The 21,576-nt window shown below is 43.7% G+C and overlaps 3 protein-coding genes and 1 long non-coding RNA gene across 5 annotated transcripts in view; all 4 read right to left on the reverse strand.

Annotated features, from left to right (window-relative positions):
• Nucleotides 1-847, reverse strand: part of LOC143132208 (nucleobindin-2-like) — a 30,050-nt gene extending 29,203 nt beyond the window's left edge. Inside the window, exon 1 of the mRNA XM_076291582.1 lies at nucleotides 683-847. The gene's annotated coding sequence lies outside the window, so the exon portion shown is untranslated. The remainder of the gene's footprint in view (nucleotides 1-682) is intronic.
• Nucleotides 848-1,439: 592 nt separating this feature from the next.
• On the reverse strand, nucleotides 1,440-6,161 carry tmem208 (transmembrane protein 208). Its single transcript, XM_076291584.1, has 6 exons — nucleotides 5,988-6,161; nucleotides 5,551-5,646; nucleotides 3,811-3,870; nucleotides 3,505-3,641; nucleotides 3,061-3,145; nucleotides 1,440-2,742 (listed from the first exon to the last, which is right to left on the reverse strand). Exons 1-6 carry the CDS (start codon nucleotides 5,991-5,993, stop codon nucleotides 2,605-2,607), a joined length of 522 nt encoding a protein of 173 aa, XP_076147699.1. The 5' UTR covers nucleotides 5,994-6,161; the 3' UTR covers nucleotides 1,440-2,604.
• Nucleotides 6,162-7,439: 1,278 nt separating this feature from the next.
• Nucleotides 7,440-16,716, reverse strand: e2f4 (E2F transcription factor 4). 2 transcript variants are annotated; one of them, XM_076291586.1, is made up of 10 exons: nucleotides 16,303-16,716; nucleotides 13,520-13,629; nucleotides 13,197-13,358; nucleotides 12,762-12,805; nucleotides 11,511-11,575; nucleotides 11,018-11,297; nucleotides 10,483-10,656; nucleotides 9,699-9,746; nucleotides 9,075-9,113; nucleotides 7,440-8,835 (listed from the first exon to the last, which is right to left on the reverse strand). In XM_076291586.1, exons 1-10 carry the CDS (start codon nucleotides 16,456-16,458, stop codon nucleotides 8,726-8,728), a joined length of 1,188 nt encoding a protein of 395 aa, XP_076147701.1. In that variant the 5' UTR covers nucleotides 16,459-16,716; the 3' UTR covers nucleotides 7,440-8,725. The 2 variants fall into 2 exon arrangements, with proteins under 2 accessions (XP_076147701.1, XP_076147700.1); XM_076291585.1 differs by having other exon boundaries at nucleotides 10,483-10,659.
• Nucleotides 16,717-19,151: 2,435 nt separating this feature from the next.
• Nucleotides 19,152-21,299, reverse strand: LOC143133029 (uncharacterized). The gene is made up of 2 exons (XR_012988413.1): nucleotides 21,150-21,299; nucleotides 19,152-19,425 (listed from the first exon to the last, which is right to left on the reverse strand). It is a non-coding gene; the product is annotated as an uncharacterized LOC143133029 (long non-coding RNA).
• Between the last annotated feature and the right edge of the window lie 277 nt (nucleotides 21,300-21,576).

The raw sequence follows: 21,576 nt of genomic DNA on the forward strand, positions 1-21,576 counted from the left end.
TCCAGTCTTTTCTAGTAGGTAAAGCAACTTCCTGACTATAAACATGGCAAGTTTCAAAGGTCTCAGAGCTTGTGTAATTGATCTGCACTAATTTATATGCCATAACTCCAATACGGACAGGCTATATTTTAGTCCTTTTTTGGTTTTGGGGTGTATAACAATATCTGTTAATTTAACAATCTTAGCAGTAAAGTATTTTTAGCCAAGAATCCATTTCATATATGGGAGACCTTAGAGATGAGGAAACACATTGTTGGGTTTAGTTCTACCTCCGGTAACTTAGGGGTATCTCAAAAACTAAAGCCCTTTCTGACCATTTGTCACTAGCCTTTTTGTCATCATACCTACAGTATATCAATACGATGCTTATGAACTGGCTAACGTTATCATAGCTAGCAAACTGAACAAGCTTAACGTTAGAATGCTAGAAGCTACATGTAATTAATTAATTCTTATTTCAAACAGCTAACATTAGTTCTGCTACCATCTTGAGGACTCGATATAACAGATATTTAGCAACTCAATATGCAATTAATTTAAATGGCTTAGGTCGGTTTTCTAAATTACTTGCTGACAAGCTAACGTTGAAGAAAATCTGAGAAAAATACATCCGAGATATACCGTTAGGTTAACATTACCTGGCATCACCTCTATTTCTAACAATAACGTTAGATGAACTTACTTTGTGAGCGGTGTGACTGTCAGGCTAGTTTAAATGTCTCCAGCTTCTTCTATGTCGACCTTTCATTCCTTCTTTCCTAGCGTACTCGCATCACGGTGAGACTCGTTAGCCCTGGTTTTCAGACATCTAGTTGGTGTGAAAACGCTCTGGTTGTGCAATTAGCCAACGTTGCTAGCGAGGAATACTGCTGACTATCGAGTAATTGTTTTATTGTTGGGTTTTGATTGGACAGACAGCGCACTATGCAAGTGGAACATGCATCACACGGTGATGTGGTTGGTGTTGCTCTCTGCCGCTCAAACAGCGCCCCTCCGGTCCGGCCAGCCTCAATATCAAGTTGAGTTGCAGAGGAACGTACGTGGCGTTTATTCAGCTGAGGTTAAAAGGTGATGAAATGTCAACAATCCAACCTGAAATGCCTCAGATTACGATATGAAATCTCAATGACATAGTGTTTCATTTGTCCATTTGTGAAATAAAATAGAAGTATTTATTTCTATAGCAAGACCAGACTTGCATTAGGTCCCTTCCTTGGACCCCCCCCCCCCCAGTGACAGTGGCATCCTTGAGCTGATGGGACAGCTATAAACAAACATCATTGAGGCACAACATCCCCATAGTGACTGAAGAGTTAGACACAGTACCTGTCCGGCTTGCAAACAAAAGAACCACTGTGAAATAAAAGTAACAGTTAAGGTTCTTCACATTAAAAAAGAGTTGAAAGGTTTCAGGATCTATTCAAGATACACAGACACAATACGTTTTATATTGAAATTTATTTTGTATGTACATTAAGACACCGTATAGATTTCTCCAGGCAGACACACACACACACACACACACACAGAGCATTTCAGTAAAAACAGCCATATTTGGACAACTGACAGACGGGTAGCCAAAAGAAATGTGAAATATGAAAATCCAGATCCATGCATCCAGTGTGTCCGCAGCCAGTCTCCCCCTCCTTGTGCCCTCAACACCCAAACACAGACACCACACACAGGCCATCACGCAAACCAGACGCAGAGTACAGCAAAGCCATGGGTGAACCATCAAACCAAACAGATCCCTGAAGAGGCAGTAGGCACACAACAGTCATTCTTTTATTGCCATGCCGAGGGTCAGAGAGTAACCATTTTTATCATCATCATCATCTTTTTGCATTCTCTCACATCTTAGCTTTAAAGGGCTCTAGACTTGGAAAATAACCTCCCTGTTTTTCTCACACACACACTCAGACAGAAATACACACTCACACAACAGGGCCCACCTCAGCTGAATTAACATTTGATATATGGGACTTCACAGCCTGTGTGGTCAACATTGACACACTGTAAACATATGCAGAATGACTAGACTAATGCCAGCGACACACAGACCTACGACACAGAGGGAAGACGTGCCCATCGTCAGGAGACACTGCCAGCTATGTGGAACATGCCATGCAGCTGATGCCAACTTAAAGTTGCCCGCGTGGAAGGGCATCTGTTAAAGCAGACAGTTACAACAGACAGGTAGGTGAGCTCCTGAATTGCACAACTGGACAACATTACATTTCACAGCGGCCCACCACGCAGCTCTGTCTTAGTGAGGAAGCCCTGAGTAGAGTCATGAGAACACTGCCCCCGTGTGGAGGCAGAGAGAGGAGCGATTTACAGCTGGAGAGAGAGAGAGAGAGAGAGAGAGAGAGAGAGAGGGAGAAAGAGAGAGATGAATGTGGCAGATAGGGAGAAAAGAGTGCGGACCGGAGAGAAACCAAGACTGCAGCAGAACAATAGGAAGCTGTGTGTGTGTGTGTGTTCAAACCGCTTTTTAACACAATGAAACTTCGTTTGAGAATAACTTAATTCAACTGTCCTGATTGGCTGTGGATAATCACATGGTTTTGTATAAAAAAAAAGAGAAACAGTAAAAGGACAGGGTCAGAATTTCTTCATCTGTCGTCTCTCCTGGCGTCGCTGTTTCTTCTCGTTCACTTCCTCGGGGGCTGTTGGAGAGGACGCGGAAAACCATGGGCCCAGGATGTTCACCCACAGCAGTTGTGCCGCACGAGCAGGGGCCTGAAAGAGAGAGAGAGAGAGAGAGAGAGAAAACGATCAATCACATTTGTCATCATTTAAACATGGCTATGTCTCTAGTTATACCAGGACAGTAAAATAATGTGGTCATGTCAAAAAATGATGTCAAATAAAAAAAAAAGGACCCACACATTTTTATTGACAACATTTAAACACTTTTCCATTGCTTTTCATGACACTTTAGGTTGGGTCTAACTTTGACACTGTTTCCCTTTTTTTTTCTAGTAGGCTACTTAGGTCATTTCCAGAGAGACTCTCGTGCCGCAGGACTGGGATGTAACGAGAGGAAAGTGGACGTACCAGGAGCCAAATATACCAGAAGTAGGAGGAGAGGGTGCTGAGAACCTGCACGATGGCCGTCAGTAGGATCACATCCTTCAGATGCCTACAGGCCAACAGGGGAGTGGGAGGGGAAAGAGGGAAAAGGAGAGTAAACATATCAAAGAGAGAAACACATAGGGCTCAATGCGCTCAACAGATTCTTAGTGTTGAGGTCAGTGCTCAGAGTGCTCACACAAACACCTAAAAAAAACATTCTATAAATATGCAGCATCTTGGTTAGTGGTACTGCCCAGTGAATATGGAGTAAACATGCTCCATTCACATACACGCTCAGAATTCAGGCTGCGCGCGCGCGCACACACACACACACACACACACACACACACACACACACACACACACACACACACACACACACACACACACACACACACACACACACACACACACACACACACTTACTCGGCCATGCCCTGCTCCATGTTAAGGTCGATGCCTCCGTCCAGCAGACTGCCATCCTCTGCAAAGGCTGGCTTGGCCATGGCGGCCATGGACCGGTAGCTGGCCACATACACAACCAGCGAAAAGACCAGCAGCAGCTATCATGGCAACACCAAAGAGGTCAGAGGTTAAAAAACAGAGGGGTGTGACAGGACGAGTATGTCAAACAAGAAGTAGAGGTGATTGTAACATCAGTGATGAATCACATAAAATCAAATATTTGACACCAGCCAGGAAATATATGTGTAAAACTTGCCACACGCTTACCCATGTCCAGAAGGTGGACGAGCTGTAGAACAGTAATAGATTTATCGCTGCATATATGGCCTAAGGAGAAAGAAAGTATGTGATGAGAGTTTCTGCAAGGACCCACCCTGATGCAACATGCTTCAAGCAACACCATTCTTCTAGACTCAGGGCTCCAGAGTGCGACCAATTTGGTCGCATATGCGACCTAATTTTTCAAAAGTGCGACTAAAAAAAATCGGAGGTCGCACCGGTGCGACCAGCTATTCGAGAGAGGAAAAAGTGTCCGCATTGAAACTCTACCTTTGGTTCAATAACAGACACATATTTGGCCAATATCGTGGTTTAAACAAATCACAGATGGTGAAGGGCGGGACCCCCCCTCTGATTGGCCGTGGCCCAGTGCCTGTGCGTAAATTTGAAAATGCGTGTGCTGCAGAGAGAGAGAGAGAGAGAGAGAGAGGTAGGTCAGAGACCCGTCAGATAAACAGAGTGGATGTAGTTGCATTACAGTGTGGTCACATAGGCCGAGATAAATGTCCCCTCTCCCCACTGCCTTTCAGCGGCTGGCAGCAGCAAACCGATCAGACGAGCCCGAGATGATCAAGTTTATCGTTGCCTACGATAGGCCTAGTGAAACTTCCCTTCACCAAGTTCAGTCCGAAATAATTATTCACCAGAAAAATAGTTTGAACGTAAACCCGACGTACAGGAATGCCACTTGCGCCAAATTTATAGGAGTCATTGCAGATGAAAAGACGTCTTAAAATTGCGAACAATGCATACAACGACCGAACGACAGAGATACAGATATCGCCGAAAAGGAGTGCGTCATTGACCGCAGTTACATGCAGGGAGTAACCCGGTTTTCAACAGCAATATTCGTTTTGCGCGCGAGTTGTGTAAACTCATTCTGATGGCATCAATCAATTTAATCCGTTATTTGGCGCAAACCGAATATCGCTGCTACATTTAAAGCCCGAATATTCCCTGCATGTATACAGTGGTCATTGTGTACGGTGAATTGAATGGACACATTTAGATCGAGCATGGCAAGTCATTGCAATAGCCTATAATAATAGGCCTACCATTTCGTTACTGCATTAACCATGTTCTTATTGAAAATGTAAAAATACTAAAATTAAAAAGTAAATTGCATTGTGGGGCTGTCAAATGATTATTGCAATCATCATTGCAAAATCACATAAAAATCCCCCAGGCTACTTGGAACATCTCTTTAAATTGTGCTCAAATACATTTATATGGAAGATGCTAGCATGGCGAGCTGGTTTAGCCAAGGCCTAAAGATCATGAAGGATAGTATGTAAAACATTGAGCCATAAGATGTGCAGTTTGAAGCCCTTAAAAGATGTGCACTGTTAATTTACTCACTGTTCTTTTTATTTAATACATCTTGAGATGTTTTAAGTTTAAATTTCAGCTCAGTGAAGCACTTAAAGCACCAACACTTCATTATGTTACTTTTCTTGTAGAATTGTAAATCATAAGTCCAAGGACAACCTATATAGGACAGTAATTAAGGAAAAAAGTGAACCTGCTGCGGTGTTAAATGCGATGTGGTTGAAAATTTGGGTGCACCTAACTTTTGTGCTGGTGCACCTAAGAAAAAAAGTTAGGCGCACCAGTGCAACCAGTGCAAAAAGTTAGTCTGGAGCCCTGTAGACATAGGGGTAACAGTAGGCTACAACAGCATACTTAGAATGAGAATTCTGAGCAATGCCAAAAAGATTGCTCACTTACATTCGCTCCCAGAATGACTCGAGTGTAGAACTTTAGAGTCGCCTCGTTCTCCTCGTGGATCTGCTTCTTGCCTTTCGTGCCGACCTTGCCTTTAGGCTTTACATAGAGGGTATGGAAGCAGAAAACAGGGCATCGTCAAGGAAACTACGTCTCATCCGGACAACAGCAGAATAAATCTAGTTAAATTCGTAAGCATAGACAGATTCAAAATGATTGGAACAAAATCACACCGGACCAAATCACATTACCAATGAGGAACACCCGTACTACATAACATCTGCCTACATATCTAGCAATTAGAAACAAAACGAGGCAACATCAGAGTGTTTTATAAACCATATCCTCCTGCTATGTATCCCTTGACTTGACTCGCCGACTGGTTCTGTCAATAACACTGTGCAGCTTGCCATGAACACGACAGACAATTTATAACCTACCGCCATGTCCTCGGCTTCTTCCCGTTTCTCTGTGGTGTCCTTCACGCGTTTAAACACTCGTCTCCTTATTGATTCCCGTTATTGCATGTTTAGACATTAATACTCTGGTTTAATACAAGCCCAAAGTTCACCATGCAAGGCAGCAAGTAACACATCAGCGTTCCTGAATGACGTTCTCAGCGCATCGGAAACACGTCATATTTCCCCCCTTCTTCGCCTTCTCTCATCTGTCGAAAATAAAAACTGGAGTGGTATATTGCCACCTGCTGTCAGCAAGTAGGCAACCAACCTATTTTCTTGAAGCATACATTTGAAATCTTTTCCATAACAAAACGTTAAATCCTCAAAAAAATTATCAAGAAATGGGTCATTCTATGAAACGGGTGTTATTTGCGTCCACAACGTTGCATGAGATGCATAAAACTAATAGTTATATTAGGGTCCCTGTTAACATGGTGTACAAGAAAATACTATTCTTAAAGACTATCACACTATTTTTTACCATTTGCATGGCCATTTCCATGTGCCCGGGTTGACCGACATGACATTTACTATATCACCACGTAAAAGTTATAGGCTATTCTTATTTGTGCTCATTGTGTGCTTCACCTCACTGTGTTTCACTAATTCACGGATGGGATAAATGCAGACCATTCCTTGTAAACCTGATTTACATTTTTACACACACACACACACATATATACTTATCAAACTTTTGTTATTTTTAGAATTATGACATTAGACACATTTATTCAGAATAAAATCATGATTTGTTTTTTGCGTCCCTTGGTCCCCTTTGCGTCACATTAACTTGTGTGGTCTGTGAAAAACTTTTTTTTTTAAATAATGTCTGCCTGTAGAACAATTCTGTCTCAAGAAACTAAGCAGAACAATTGACATTATTTGACATTGTTTATTTGTTGTTGTTTTTTCCCCATTACTATGAGGGGAAAGCTTAATCCAACCACACCGTCTGGCAAATTAGACAGGAGGAATAACTGTTTTTCATTACAGTTTTAACACTATCATTGCTAACCAAATGACATTTCTTTATCATGTCTTTAATACTATATGGATAAACTGAAAAAACGTTTACTTCTGATGAAAAATGTATAGTGGAAAATGCACCTTTTTCATAAAATGGTTGTATCCAGGCTCTCATCTGCCTTTGAAGGGATGCAAAGTAGATTCCCCCCACCCCCCCTTAAAAATACACAACTCCAGATATACAATAAGGGCTTCTGCATCAGTTGGACTGGACTTGTTAGATCATTTCAAGTCATCTCTGCCTCAGGAACTCACACCAAAAAACCCTGGCAAGTTCATTGAGTCTGACGGGCTTGAAGTGTCAGGGTGGTCCCTAGCGAGAAGTCCTTGACTATAGTCATTTACACTGAATGGATAAACAAACAAGACAGTGTCCCTGAAAAAAAGGCTGACAAATCCACCTAATGGGTTCAACTAATTTTATTGCTGATGGTAAGGGAATACAAACTACCAACATATGCATTGATTACATGACATGGTTGGGACTACACTTGCAGGTTTGGGTAAGAGTTAGATACTGTCTGGAGGCAGTAACGTGTCAACTGTAAAGTGCGATGTTAAAATGGTGGCAACCTGAATTTTGACTGAGAGTAGCTGGAGTCTGATAAGCCTTTCTGAAAATACAAAAATATATGCATCTGCAGCCTACATTAACACACTGGCGACAACACCAACCAATCTCGCACTTTCTCAAGCACACCTCACTACCACACACTCAGTCAAAGTCAAACACACTCACACACACATGCGCACACACACAGAGGGGTATTCTGTGATCTGAGTGCACATAACGCTGGGTTAAGTTTTAGAGCACTGCAGTGTGTTTTGAAGAGTACTGTATGACAGTGACATTACAACTCTGTAACACACTGTCACATACACACATACTCAACAACATATACTCAGCTTCTGTTGTCCAGAACAGGCAAGCACATACACACACACACAGCTTCTGTTCTACAGAACAGGCAGATAGACACACACATGCAGGCAGGCACACAGGCGCACGCACACACGCGCACACACACACACACACGCAATATTTCACTGTGATTAGATACACAGACAGACACACACAGAAAAACACACATCTTGTTTAGAGTATAATGGTGATTTGCCCTTTCTGACATATTCATTGGTTTGTTTTCATCAATTGTTGCTCCATGTACACAGACATGCAAACTGTCATTATGTATCTAAGCAAGTGTATGATTGTGTGTGTGTGTGTCTGCGGAGTTTCAACCCCTAAATATCCAAGATTATCTGTCCATCTGCTGCTGCATGAAATCCTCCCAGAATCATGAGCAGCCAATGACCATCAACTCACCGGCTGCTTCTATGATGTCATAAACGCGGCCAGTGAGGCCATAAGATCTTCGTGGTGTGGAGTTCTGTGACATCTGGGCAAAGATGCCCACTGCTTTGTTACATCATAAAAAGTCTTGTGACATAACAGCCACTTTTATAAACAGGGCAGAACTGATCTTCCAGGATCCTCTTAATGTGTTTTGTTTTTCTTACAAAAATAATAAAACAGGTTTATGAAAAATATCAACATTTAAGAAATCAGCTTATACAACAGTCTTTCAAAAATAGACCCGGCCAACTCTGTTTGGCAGGGAATGGGGGGTGGGGGCAGGAAAATTACGCGTAAATGCCACGTGGACGAGGGAGGGAGTTTGGGGAAACAATTAAAAGATGGGCACATCGAAGAGGTCACACAAGCCTTCACTTTCATCCAGATTGTAGATGTAGTCATGGTCACCTGGAGGAGGAGAAAGCCTCAGCAGTGGAGAGAAAACTACAGGACGGAGGGAGAGAGAAGGAGAGAGAGAGGGACAGGGGGAAAGAGAAAGAGAGAGAGAGAAAGGGAGGGAGGGATGGACAGAGAAAGAGAGAGAGAGAGAGAGAGACATGAGTCACATCTGAAGAGTCGGCACTGTGTTTCTGTGAATCGTATTACTGATGCATTTTAGACATAAATGCTCCACTCGAATGTCCCATAGTGAGAAAAGCAGAGCTTTGACGTTTAACACTTACCCTCTGATGCCATGAGGTCATCCAGTAGATCAGTACTCTCTGAGAAAGAGAGAATAAATCAATCAATCAATCAATCAATACATATCAGATCATTCTGGAATGAAGCATTCTATATTTCAGAGTACATTCACTTGGAGTACATGGTGCACATCTCACTTTCAGACAAGATTAGCTACTCCATAACCGTATGCAAGATTAGTTACTCCATAACCATATGCAAGTAGACCAGGGATGGGCAACTTTGATGATTAAAACAACATGCATTAGTTTAATATTTTATTCTATGCACAAATGTATTTTTAAAATTGCTTCTATTCATTACACATTCACAATAAACCCTTTTCCCACTGTAATGGATAATAGTGGCTCTGGTAAAAAGGATATTTGTATTAATGTATTTTGGCAAGTACACTGCTGTTTACAAGTTTGGGGTCACTTAGAAATGTCCTTGTTTTCATAAATGACTCAAGCGTATTTAAGGGTCAAAATGCTTGCCGAGTATAAAGAATGCGTACATGTACATGTTGGCAGGTCTGTTTTATAGTGCATCTCAGCAACAGAGACAGAGAGAGAGAGAGAGATTCTGACTAGTTCAGCGCTAAGGACATCTAGCAGGTCAGGTACCTTTAGTTGGGTCAAACATTTCAGACATCTCCTTGGGGAAGTCATACACTGCAACACAAACACAGGAAAATGAGCTGTGAAGATCAAGGACAGCCAACACAAACTTAAAAAACACACACACACACACACACACACACACACACACACACACACACACACACACAATAGTTGAACTTTACCACTTTAACAGACAATATTTCTCCTTTTCAAATGCCTGAAGAGTGAGAGTGGGTTTCATGGGCTGGGCCTAAGAGAGCCGATGATATAAAGGGCACCACTCTACCAGCAAAGAAATGCAGTATTTCTAGCGTAATTGTGGTGTCTGGAGTCCAGCTGTTTATTTAGAGAATGGTCTGCACTGACCATAGAGCTTTGCTCACATACACATGGATTTATAAGCCTGACTCCATGGCAACCGCTGAGCAATACACACAGGACATTGCCAAGAGGAAGCTTGTGCAATAGAATACTGAGAGAATGCGCACGTGTGTGTGTATGTGAGGCAAGATAACCTCTTTATCAGCTCTTGTGGCATAAGTCTCTGCCATTCACCAGAGACTATCATTCTGAAAATGTTTCCTAAGAAACCGCTAACACGAGCGCATTCTCACACACACACACACAGCTGTGTGGTGAGGACCGTTAGGGCGCCCACCCAAAGTTCCCAGCTGGGGAATACCTTATCTTGTGTCAATTACACCCAATTATACTCCACACACACACTGTACACACACATCAGCAACAACCACATCCTACACACACACACACACACACACACACTTACAGGCATCAGATTTGATTGGTTCAAAAACAGCACTGGAGGCGGGGATAGAGGTGCTGCTGTCCAATGAGGCAGAGGACTGAAGAGGCTGAGTGTCCAATGAGGAGGCGTCCTTGGCGGATGTGTTGTCTGGAGGCGGGGTTAAGCTCAGGGCACTGGAGCTATTACTGGACAACCCTACTGGGACAGAGAGAAAGAGAGAGAAAGAGAGAGAATGAGAGAAAAGAGAGAACGAGAGAACGAGAAAGAGAGAGAATGAGAGAAACAGAGAGAGAAAGCGATAGAACGAGAGAAACACAGAGAGAAAGAGAGAGAACAAGAGAGAGAGAGAGAGACAAGGGAGTTGGGTGAGAGAGAGATGGAACAAGAGAAAGGGCAAAGAGAAAAGGGACAACAGTTTAGAGATTTTAAATCCAGGCATGATGAGTCATTTCTGAAAATATGATGACGAGGAAACTATGGAGCACTGACTGACTAGGGAGAGAAAAGAGAGTGGGGCAACTGTGGCAACAACAACAGCAACAGCAGTCCAACACACCTGATTCTGATGCCACAGGGTCTATGCTGCTGGGCGGGGTTGGCTGTTTAGTGGGAGGGGGTTGTGTAAGCGCAGGCGTGGTCTGTGTGGGTGTGGCTGGTTTGGACTTGGTGGTGGGTGTGGCCTGCTTTGCCTGCACTGGGAGGATCATGTCCTCTGGGGGCGGGACTGGGAGCACCACGGGGGTGGAGCTATGAGGGTCCTTGTTGACCAATAGGACTTCGACGGGCCCACTGCTGCTCTTCAGGTGCATCTGATATTTTTTCTGCCCATTGCCAGCCTGAGAGAGAGAAAAGTTTAATACGTGCCAAGTCCACATACACCGACAAGAGAGGTAAGACCTGATGTGGTGGGGCGAGAGAGAGAGAGAGAGAGGGGGGGGACAGAGAGAGAGAGAAAGGGAGAGAGAGGGAGGGAGAGAGAGAGAGAGAGAGGAGGAGGCTTGACTTGTGTATAGTGTGGTGTGGTGATGAGGGGGATGTGTGTCCCTTACAGACTCGGGGAGGGGCACCTCCAGCTGGGTTCCTGAGGGCGCGCGGATGGCCAGCAGAGTGTCACCTGCAGGGGGCAGCAGAGAGACACACACAGGTGAGGGCCAACACAACACACACTACTGGAAACATTCATGAGAGAACAACAGAGGGACCGCAGGTCAGAGTGGAGAGAATTTAGTAAACTGGTAATCACAGTTAACTGTTGAATCGGGTGGAATTTGACATTGTCGAATAAGATGACAAGAAGTCGATGGCGCTATTGGCAACATTTTTTCCCATGTGAGTGATCCGACAACGTCAAAGATGTTACCAGACATCTTGTCAGTCACAACATCTCGGTAACTGTTCCTCAATTATACAAATCATGTTTGTTGGTTTTTAAATAAACACAGGGTTTACTATGACAGTAATGCATCCCTATGCGTTGTGAACCACACAGGCAATACCACAAGACAGGAGGAAAACCAAATAGGTCACTGGGGGCAGCATCAGCGTATTATACGTATTATACTCTAGATAAAGAATGCACATATACACACTAGGCCTGTCATAACGCAAGTGGAGTCTCTATTAAATACATGTTAATATGCTTAAAATGCTTTTGGAAAAAAAACCCACACATTTGAACAGTGTAATCGTCAGGGTAATGGAACGCAACCATATGCTCCCCACACTATTTAAAGCATCGTTCTGTCGGATAAACAGGTAGAACAGGTGTGCATAAAGCACAGCAGCTTGTATCTGATTGTAGATACGTTTTAATGATAATCAAATCTACAAAATTTGGGAAAAGATAACACAGATTTCACATAGCCAGAGATAAGAAACGGCAATAAAAGAAAATACGTCTTGGGGGTGTATATGAACAGGTATCAGGGCGACAGAGACATGGAAGTCTGACTGTGCCTACACAGTTACAGGTTACAGATAAAAGAGATTAACAACAGAACGCACAGAACAACAGATGAAAGTAAAATGAGAATAGAGACGAGCAGTGCAGACAGGAAAGGAGAGAAGGAGAGGAGAGCAGAGGAGAGGAAGAGAGGAGAGGAAGAGAGGAGAGGAGGAGCAGAGGAGAGGAGAGGAGAGCAGAGGAGAGGAGGAGAGAAGAGGAGAGCAGAGGAGGAGGAGAGAAGAGGAGAGGAGGAGGAGAGAAGAGGAGAGGAGAGGAGGAGGAAAGAAGAGGAGAGAAGAAGAGAGCAGAGGAGGAGGAGAGAAGAGGGGAGAAGATGAAGAGGGGAGAAGTGTACCTTTGAAGCAACTGCAGATGTCCTCATGTGTCACATATGCCAGAGTGGGTCTTTGTTAGGGACCAAAAATGGCCAAATATACACACACATTCATACATAGCGTGTGTGTGTGTGTGTGTGTGTGTGCGTGTAAGTCAAAGTGAGAGTGTGTGAGCTTGTGATGAAGATGTGAACGGTGGTATGTTGGAGTAAGTAATGTTTGTTAGTGTGAATGAGTAGATTTTGTTGCCCTTTATTAAAGCAGTCATATGCTTCTTCTGAGCACATCTATAGTGTGTGTGTGTGTGTGTGTGTGTGTGTGTGCGACAGTGTGAGTGAGTGTGTGTGTGTGTGTTTGTGTGCATGTGTGACAGTGTGTGTATGTGTGTGCATGTGCAAATACTGTATTCTTGTGCAAGTGTGTGTGTGTGTGTGTGTTGTTGTTGGAAAGGATATGGGCTGTTGTTGATGTCGTCGGTGACGTTCTTGATGCTCTGCTGAACCCAGACTCTCTGCTGGTCCAGCTCCAGCTCCTGCCGCTCCAGCTCCACAAGCTCCGCCTTCAGGTCAATCAGCCTATCAGCGATCTCCCTGGTGTTGCAGCCTGGACCCACGCCCCTATCAGGAGACAGCTCTTTTAAATACACACACCAATAACACACCCACGGACATACTACTACTGCAAACACAGTCACACCCAATCAGTACAGCACACTCCTTCACACAGATACATATTCATTCTCTCGTTCTCTCTCTCTCTCTCTCACACACACACTCACTTCCACTGGATGCTGTTCTTGGACTTCTTCTCGATCAGCCCGATGCCTTCTAGCACGTTTGTGATGTCATAGATGCGTCTCTTCTGTCGCACGGCGAGCGTGTCTGCTGCCTATCAGGAAGCAGCAATGAGAAACTACATTACCCATGAACACCAGGTACCTAACGACCTGCAGGAATGCTGGATCTGGGGAGACCACAATAACAACACTAATGCAGGTCAGTGCTTTCATCTCTGCATCCACTCATGATGTCAGAGGAAGGGTGTCTGAAATGTGTGACAGTTGAAGGGTGTGTGTGTGTGTGTGTGTGTGTTTGTATGGTTCGGTGCTTTTGCACCCGTGGGAGAGGGTTCCAGGCAACACACAGCTTTGCCACAGAAGCCAACAACAGCCAACGGCAAGTTATCAATTCACTAAACACACAGACCAACTCTGTTACAGTCTCTCTCTCACACGCACAGGCTAGGCCTACCACAGCCTCTTTCTCCCTCACTTGCTAGTTTGCATGCTCACTCACTCACTCTCTCACTTACTCAAACACACTCAAACACACACACACACACACACTCCTGGCGTGTGTCTGTGGCTTGCTGAGTGGGTACATATTGTAGGAGGGAACTGGAGTCGGAGTTCTGCAATTTACGGAGCTGGCAGTTATACTGATTTGGGTATGATGGTCCACTGACATTAATATTAAGAGCAATCAAAACACTACATGACATTTCATTTATCACGCTGAGTTTCTGTAATGCAACTCTTCCACTACAAATGTGAACTTTAATTAAGATTTTAATAATGAACACTCTCTCTCTCTATGGAGGAACAAAAGTAATAAAACATCTGTGTCTCTGCGCTGTCTGGGCCTTAAGTATCATACCATAAAGACCTGTATTCTCTACCTTTCACTATGTTTCCGTTGCTGGACGTTAGCCCATAATGTAAAACTTCTTTGTACAACTGTACATTTTATATATAAGAGTTGTTAAATATGTGTAACTAGTGGTTATTCGATGATTGGGTTTGGGTCTTTTCTATTGCAGAATGCAGATCCATCTCCAAAGCAAACAATGAGTTTATGATGATTAGTTAATCCCTGAAGAGTCGGCCCTCATGCCTGTGAGATTGGTGTAGTGTGCTGGTTTTTTAAATCCCATCTCCTGCAGCTGAATAACCAGCGTGACCCTGAGACCTTTCAGGGCACCGTCACCCATGAGTGACCGCAAGGCAGGGAGACAGAGATGAGATGAGCATGTCCACAGTTTCTGTCCAATCAGAGCCAGTGAGGAGTGAGATCAACCTCAAAGGGTTTAATCAGAATGACAGGGGTCAAGTTCAGAACTACGGCTGTCAATCACATTCACAGCTTCACTTCACATGAGCCACATACAAGGAGTTTTAATCCATCTCCGAGTCTTAAAACCTGGGGCAAGATCAAAATCAAAACATTTTGAAATCGTTTTGCAACGGGATCCTGATTGAACAACATGTTTGGTCACAATGGTGTGCAACAGAATTAGTTTAGAAAAGAAAAGTCTCCAAGCGCTCAGTGCCTCGCTGTATGCACTGAATCATGCACTTTACAGCAGTGTGTCCATCTTGAACTCAGACCAGGACAACAGTTCTCTCCTAATCCCCACCCCACTGACCCAATTCAAGTCAGATTTAATTCTACCTTGTCTTCTGTGTTTGCACTGCACAACAGATAGACAGATTTCTCATCTGGGTCTGGATTGGAAGACCTTGAGACCTTGACAAATAGATTTCCAGACTTCTTGTTCCAAAAAAGCATCAGTTCAATTTTACACACCTGTGGTGTGTGTGTGTCTGTCTGTGTGAGAGAGAGAGTTAAAGGGAAAGAGAGAATGATAACACACTCTCCATCTTTATGAGAACAGCACACATGCAGGTCATCTTATTAGAATAGGTCTTCTACATGTGCTTCTCCAGGCGCGTGGCTGTGACAAAGCATCACTCATTACTAGCTTCGTATCCCTCACGGGCCCGGGTCGAAACAGCAACCATACTGAGCCGGATACAGAGGTGCACTCACACGGTCTACATACTGCCAATTTGACTATTAACCATACACGGGGAAGCCCCTTGCACTATGGCCTGAGAGCAATCCGATAGTTCCGTGGTCATCGGAATAGTTCGTTGAGCTTTTATGGTAAAAGTTAAGGCGGAAACACCGCAGCTAGGACAGCGAGCTAGAAAACTTGTGCTATCGTTACAGCTGAAAATGCAAGTCGGGAACTTTAGCTGAGCACGATGTCAACAATCCTCAACAATAAGATAAGTTAAACCGTGAATGGTAGCTAGTTCATAAAATGCCATTGTATGAACCACTCACTGCTAATTCTGCACCAACATATTTCATAAGTCCAATGACAACAGCGTCTAGTATTACACTAGTCTTCATGCATGGGGAATGACTGGTGTATGGTAACGTTATGCTACGATTGGACAGCCACAAGGCAACGTTAATTAGCAAGCTAGCTCGGCTAGGCCAGCTCTGTTGCGTTTACATTCAAACTCATTTAACCAGCACACATCTATGCTAGTTAATCACCAAATGTCACTGGTGACAGCAACCCCACCAAGGATCCGCGAGACCCCCGAAAAACACTCGGACACTTGCAGGCACGTAGGAATTCAAACCAACAAAACACGGTATTAAGGCAATGTTAAAGGGGCCCAGATGATGAATGAGAAGGAGGCTGTTTGGCTTAAAGTTAGCTACACACAGCTAGGCTAGCCATCTTGCTAACTTAGCTATGACTTACTAATTTCAGGTCGAGCACTCCATCCTTCGCCTCTTGCAGCAAAGTGACAAATTTGGTTGTAAGAAGTCCGAGGCTTTTCTCATGCCGACTGGGTGTCTGGAGCTGCAACCCGTCGTTCATATTTCCCGGTTCAGTTCGACTAATATCCAAATCCATTGAACGTGAAGCTGCCTAAATGAAGTGCAGGTTCGACTCGTGCAGCACCGCTGTTCCGCTCGGCGGAACGCAGTGTAGGGTGCAAAGTGATCTGCAATCACCGGGATGCTGTGCCGCGGTTAAGGTAATATGTGCACACCACGGGTGGGCTCAGTCCGGTTCGTGGGCCTGGTTTCGAAGTCTCGCTGGCCTGGGACCACCAGTGACCACCCCAATGGAAGAGCGGAGCAGCAATACTTCGCTACCGCTACTGAGCCGTTGGACGCGCTTTGCATCATGGGTGGTTTGAACCGCAAGGGAGCGTCTACAATGAGGAAACATGACTCAGTATTGTCAATGGACATAACCCTGTCCTCTCAATGTTTTACAAGGGTGCGGTGTTTGTTAAACATTTCAGCTAGTAATAAAAAAACATATATGAAGCAAGAAGTAATATAATATATAATACATTGTTATTGTGGTAGTGTGTCTGTGCTCAGTTGAGCGAAGTATTTACGACTTGTTACTACCTATTCGACTAGCAAATTCCGGTGTGGGTAGTTAAACATTGTAAAAATGGCAGAGATCTGTCACTTCAGTAAAGATTGTTGTTCCACTGGTTATTATAACTGAGGTCTGCTCAGATGCTTTTTTCCCAGCATGTGCTTTAAATCAAACTTCCGGCTTACGCACTGCTCGTTTTGCCTTTTTAACCAATGAGAAACCAGTTGAGGCAAGGGAACATTAACAAACTATGCACAAAACCCTGAACATAGACTACTGACATTTCAGCTTAGATAGTCTACCAGTGAGTCAATTGATTTGTAGGCTATTTATTTTGTATTTTTTGCTGTAGTAGCATCACAAATCCGCGATAACAATATTGTAATGTAAAACATTATATTTATTTATCTATTAATTTATTTTCTTTATCATTCCTGTGGTTCATGTAGTTCTTCAACTGGAGTTGCACATTATGTTTTGATATTCGAGACTTAACCTACTAAATCCCATTCCGTGTCAACCTGAAAATGACACCAAGTCACCATGCTACTACAGTGTGTGTTGTCCAGTGTGTGTCTTGGGATGTGTATGTGTGTGTTGGGTAAACCGAGATAGCAAAATCAGATTGGCAGATAGCGGATCGCTAGTGCCATTTCACCGGTGGCGTGCCACTTCTGGTCCGCCGTTGAACCACCATCTCTTTAAATTTAACTTGTTAAGAATATCAACAAAATACATAAAATGTTATTAAAATGATGGATGAAGTATAACTGAATAAACAAAAAAGATTTGAAATCAATAGTGGCAAAATAGTGGGGCATTTGCCGGCAACCCGCCAGCGGACCACCAGAAAGCCAATGAGTAAAACGCCAGCGGTCTGCCAGATCTGTGTTGGGATGTGTGTGTGTGTGTGCATGTGTTGGGATGTGTGTGTGTGTGTGTGTGTGTGTGTTTGCACATGTGTTGGGATGTGTGTGTGTGTATGCATGTGTTGGGATGTATGTGTGTGAGTGTATGTGTATGGGGGTTTGGGATTTGTGTGTGTGTGTGCGCATGTGTTGGGATGTGTGTGTGTCTGTGTGTGTGTGTTGGGATGTGTGCACACTCACCTTTATCACACTAACCCACTTTTGTATGTGTGTGTCGTTACTCACAGCTTTCACATGGGTCTATCGTGGTGAGAGAGATGGGGTGGGGCACACAGAGAGGGCAGTTGGGGCAAGATGAGGGAGGGGGTAATAAGATGGGGCAGAGTGAGCAGGGAGGGGCAGACAGTGTGGGGTCAAAGTTCGAGTGGGAGACAGAGACGGGAACAAGAGGGATTGAGGGAGGACTTCAGAGATGACATCGCTTCAATTCGGGTCACATGACTTCATTCACACATCCTCAACCCCTCCACAGGGGGCGGCCAGCATTCTGTTGTGTTAGGGACAGCGTCCAGGGGTCACACACACCCCCCATCCCACCATATGCCATGAATGCATAATGAGGGCATAATCACTTCCATTCTTTTCATCTTAAATGGGGCAAAACAGCAACAAAGACAAGTAAACCACATCGCTAATCCAAAAGCTGCTACATGTGTGTAGTTACCGTCATCACTGGCCAGTGATAATGGAGGCACCACAAAACAATCACACACAGCCTCAACATCTTTATCAACATTTATCTGCAGTTTGTTTAGAGGGTCTTTTTCCTCAGTTGTCTTCTTCTCTACCACTAGTCAACAGTTAGGGAGCAGCAAGCTCAGACCAGACTTGAACATGGGTCCCTTTTGCCCATTTGTGGCACATTAGTCTATACCCCTTGACATTACTCTTGACAGTCCAATAGGGATTGCCCTGTGTAGGCACTTCCCAGAACACTCCCAACTGGACTGTGGGAGTCTGGGGTGATGCCCTCATTGACACAGAAGTCGTTTTAGGGTGGTGTGGGTTCAGGCGTGCGTGTCCTGGTTGGGTGAGCAGCTCAAAGGACATGCGACTAGTTCATGTGTACATGTAGATGCGGCATTAGGTTGTATGTGTGTGAGATACTGGCTAAGGGGTGTGTGTGTGTAGGGAGGGGCGTATTGTTCAACAGACAATGCCTCAACGGCAGAGAGGACCCATCATTGCAGGTGGTCCCACAGACCGTCCAGCCACTTTGTCACGTTCACACACACTTAAAATCAGACACGGCAGTTATTAAAAATACAAATGCTTAAAATATTGCGTTCTGATGCTTTATTTGGTTTTACTTCCCCACACACAATGTCCAACATTTAAACTAGTAAGTACACATTAAAGGAAATTATGAATAGGGCATTTATACATACAAACCAACCATCTTGAAAATGCATGTTATAAAGCATTTATTTACATTGCCTACAAATGCCTCATTTACATACATTTCTAAAATGACATTACTAATTTATACAAGACATATGCATGCAGGATGTTTCAGGTCTTCCATCTCAGCATTGGATCAGCATATCTGAGCACCCTGAGTTGGCAAAACAGAGAGGGGGAGGGGGAAGATAAGAGATTAATACGAGTTTATCAGGAAAATGAAGTTTCAACAGCTGTCATCACATTTATTAACTGACCGCCCATCTGCGAGGCACACCACCTACACACAAATAACATACTGATAGTGAGTGTGTGTGTGTCTCCACTCAAAAGGCAAAGCTATGGGTAGAGCAGGGCCTGGCTTGAGTGGGAGAGATTCATGTAGCACTAGTGCGTAACCCAATCAGCCACTCAGACCAGACTGAAGGGCTTAAACCTAGTGCACACTGTATATTACGCAGATTGCTGAGCATCTGCATCAATGCTGACACCGCGTTAGCCATTCTTGTGACTGCAAAGTCTCTGCATCATTTTTAATGTACTCAAAATTAAGGGAACACTTCAATCACACATTTGACCTGTACTCTGACATTGTTTGGTGTTGAGATGAAACTTATGAGGCGATTGATTTTGCAAGAACCGTGTCAGAAGTCTTATTCATGTAGTTTGGGAAAGAAAAAGGGTGGAAGGTTCCAAAAAATGTGTTTTACCAATTGTGAAAAACTAAGCGTTCACTCAATTCTTTTGAGCAGTGGAAGTAATGGAATCACCGATACACCAATGCCACCAGTGATGCAACTCTGCGTCATAACTTTATTCACTCGGTTATCCTTATTAAAGTGACTGACGAGAACACTATGCTTCTCTGAAGTCATGACACCAAATGTGGTCTCTCCCCATTCTTATCCTTTTTTTAAAGTCTACATGTGCTCATCACTCTACCCAGCTGGCCTTGGGCAGATAGGCACCCCTCCTGCTGCCATAATGCTTAAAGTGCCTTGAGATGTATTCAAAGGTTATGGCAAATAAAACTGAACTGAATTTCAACACACTCTGTAAACTAATTGTTATTAAAGGAAGTGTATCATACAAGAGAAGGTTTTTTTCCCCCCATAATAAATTGCACATGCCACAGAGTGAGCATTGGGGCATATTGCAAGTATGTGGCTTTACATTAATTACAAACCTGATCAAGTAAACTTGCAAGGGATAGCCCTCCTAACTACTTGGAATACCCTCCAGATGGCCTGATGCAGGTTTTTAATGTCAACTCTACAAATTGACGCCAATGCAAAGCTATCAGTTTAAGCCAATCAGTCGTATTATAACTATGATTAAGCGGCGACATCTCATTCACATGAAAGCGAGATAAAGCAAGTCAGCAGGGCCAGGCGAGATGATTGACCCTTGCCAGAAACGTGGTCAGCAGCCATGATGCAAACCACAACCTACCACGTGGCCACGCCATCAGAGGGAAAAATCACTGAAATAACTTATTGCTAAGGAATAAGTTCATGTAGGGTTTTCGGCACTTGTGAAGTAAAAAGACCAATCTACTAGGTCTACTTGCTACTTGTAACCGTTTCAACACATAGACTGTACACACTGTCGCATAGTTCGGTTTCCAGAGCTAATGCTAGCGTTTAGCAGTTAGCTGCTAACTTCAAGTTACCCTGCCCTTGCTGGCAAGAGTTGACACCGACATCTCCCACAAGTTGTAAATTCCATATTAAACAACGTACAATGCGTCAGCAAAATGTAATGTAGGCCTAATGTAAAAGCACAGCGCATAAGCAATGTTCGACAGTTTGGCGAAACAGTGAAAGTAGACCAGATAACAGGATCATAAGGAAAATATACCCTTTAGCAAATAATTACCTTATGTATTGAGGTTGGGATGCCGCTTTTCATAAAAAAAAAAAAAAACTGAATAAAACTCGTATGTTGCTAATATCTACATGATACATAGAAACTCTGCCCTAATCATCTGTAGCCGTCGTCCTCAGCAGCATGTGCATCCGTCAGTCAGCGAAAACCTTTTTCTTCTGTGATTTTTATAGGCAGTTTGCAAACGAAGTGCATTACCGCCATCGTCTGGACGGAGGTGTGATTTCATTGTGATCAGTTATCATAGGCCTACAAAATAAAAGAAATAGAAAACAACAGAAGGGGGGACAAAACCTAAATATCACCCTTATGGATTGCCAGGCAGACTCAATAGGCCTACTTAAACTCATTTAATTTCAACCTCACTTCTTTTATTTTTTCAAAGTAGCCTATACTCTCCAGCATATGCCTATGTGAT

This window comes from Alosa pseudoharengus, unplaced genomic scaffold, assembly GCF_046254945.1.
Source record: "Alosa pseudoharengus isolate Yale_2024_CS ecotype anadromous, Long Island Sound unplaced genomic scaffold, YU_APseudo_1.1 YU_APseudo_1.1_scf_19, whole genome shotgun sequence".
Classification (NCBI taxonomy): Eukaryota; Metazoa; Chordata; class Actinopteri; order Clupeiformes; family Clupeidae; genus Alosa; species Alosa pseudoharengus.

Coding starts and splice junctions, on each gene's coding strand:
- e2f4 (XM_076291585.1), bottom strand. CDS start 16,458: ATGGATTTGGATATTAGTCGAACTGAACCGGGAAATATGAACGACGGG. Junction 9,114..9,698: donor AATGTTTGACCCAACTAAAG/GTACCTGACCTG, acceptor TCTCTTTCTCAG/AGAGTACTGATCTACTGGAT. Junction 8,836..9,074: donor TGACCTCATGGCATCAGAGG/GTAAGTGTTAAA, acceptor TCCGTCCTGTAG/TTTTCTCTCCACTGCTGAGG.
- tmem208 (XM_076291584.1), bottom strand. Junction 3,642..3,810: donor CGTCCACCTTCTGGACATGG/GTAAGCGTGTGG, acceptor TTGCCATGATAG/CTGCTGCTGGTCTTTTCGCT. Junction 3,146..3,504: donor ATGGAGCAGGGCATGGCCGA/GTAAGTGTGTGT, acceptor GTTGGCCTGTAG/GCATCTGAAGGATGTGATCC.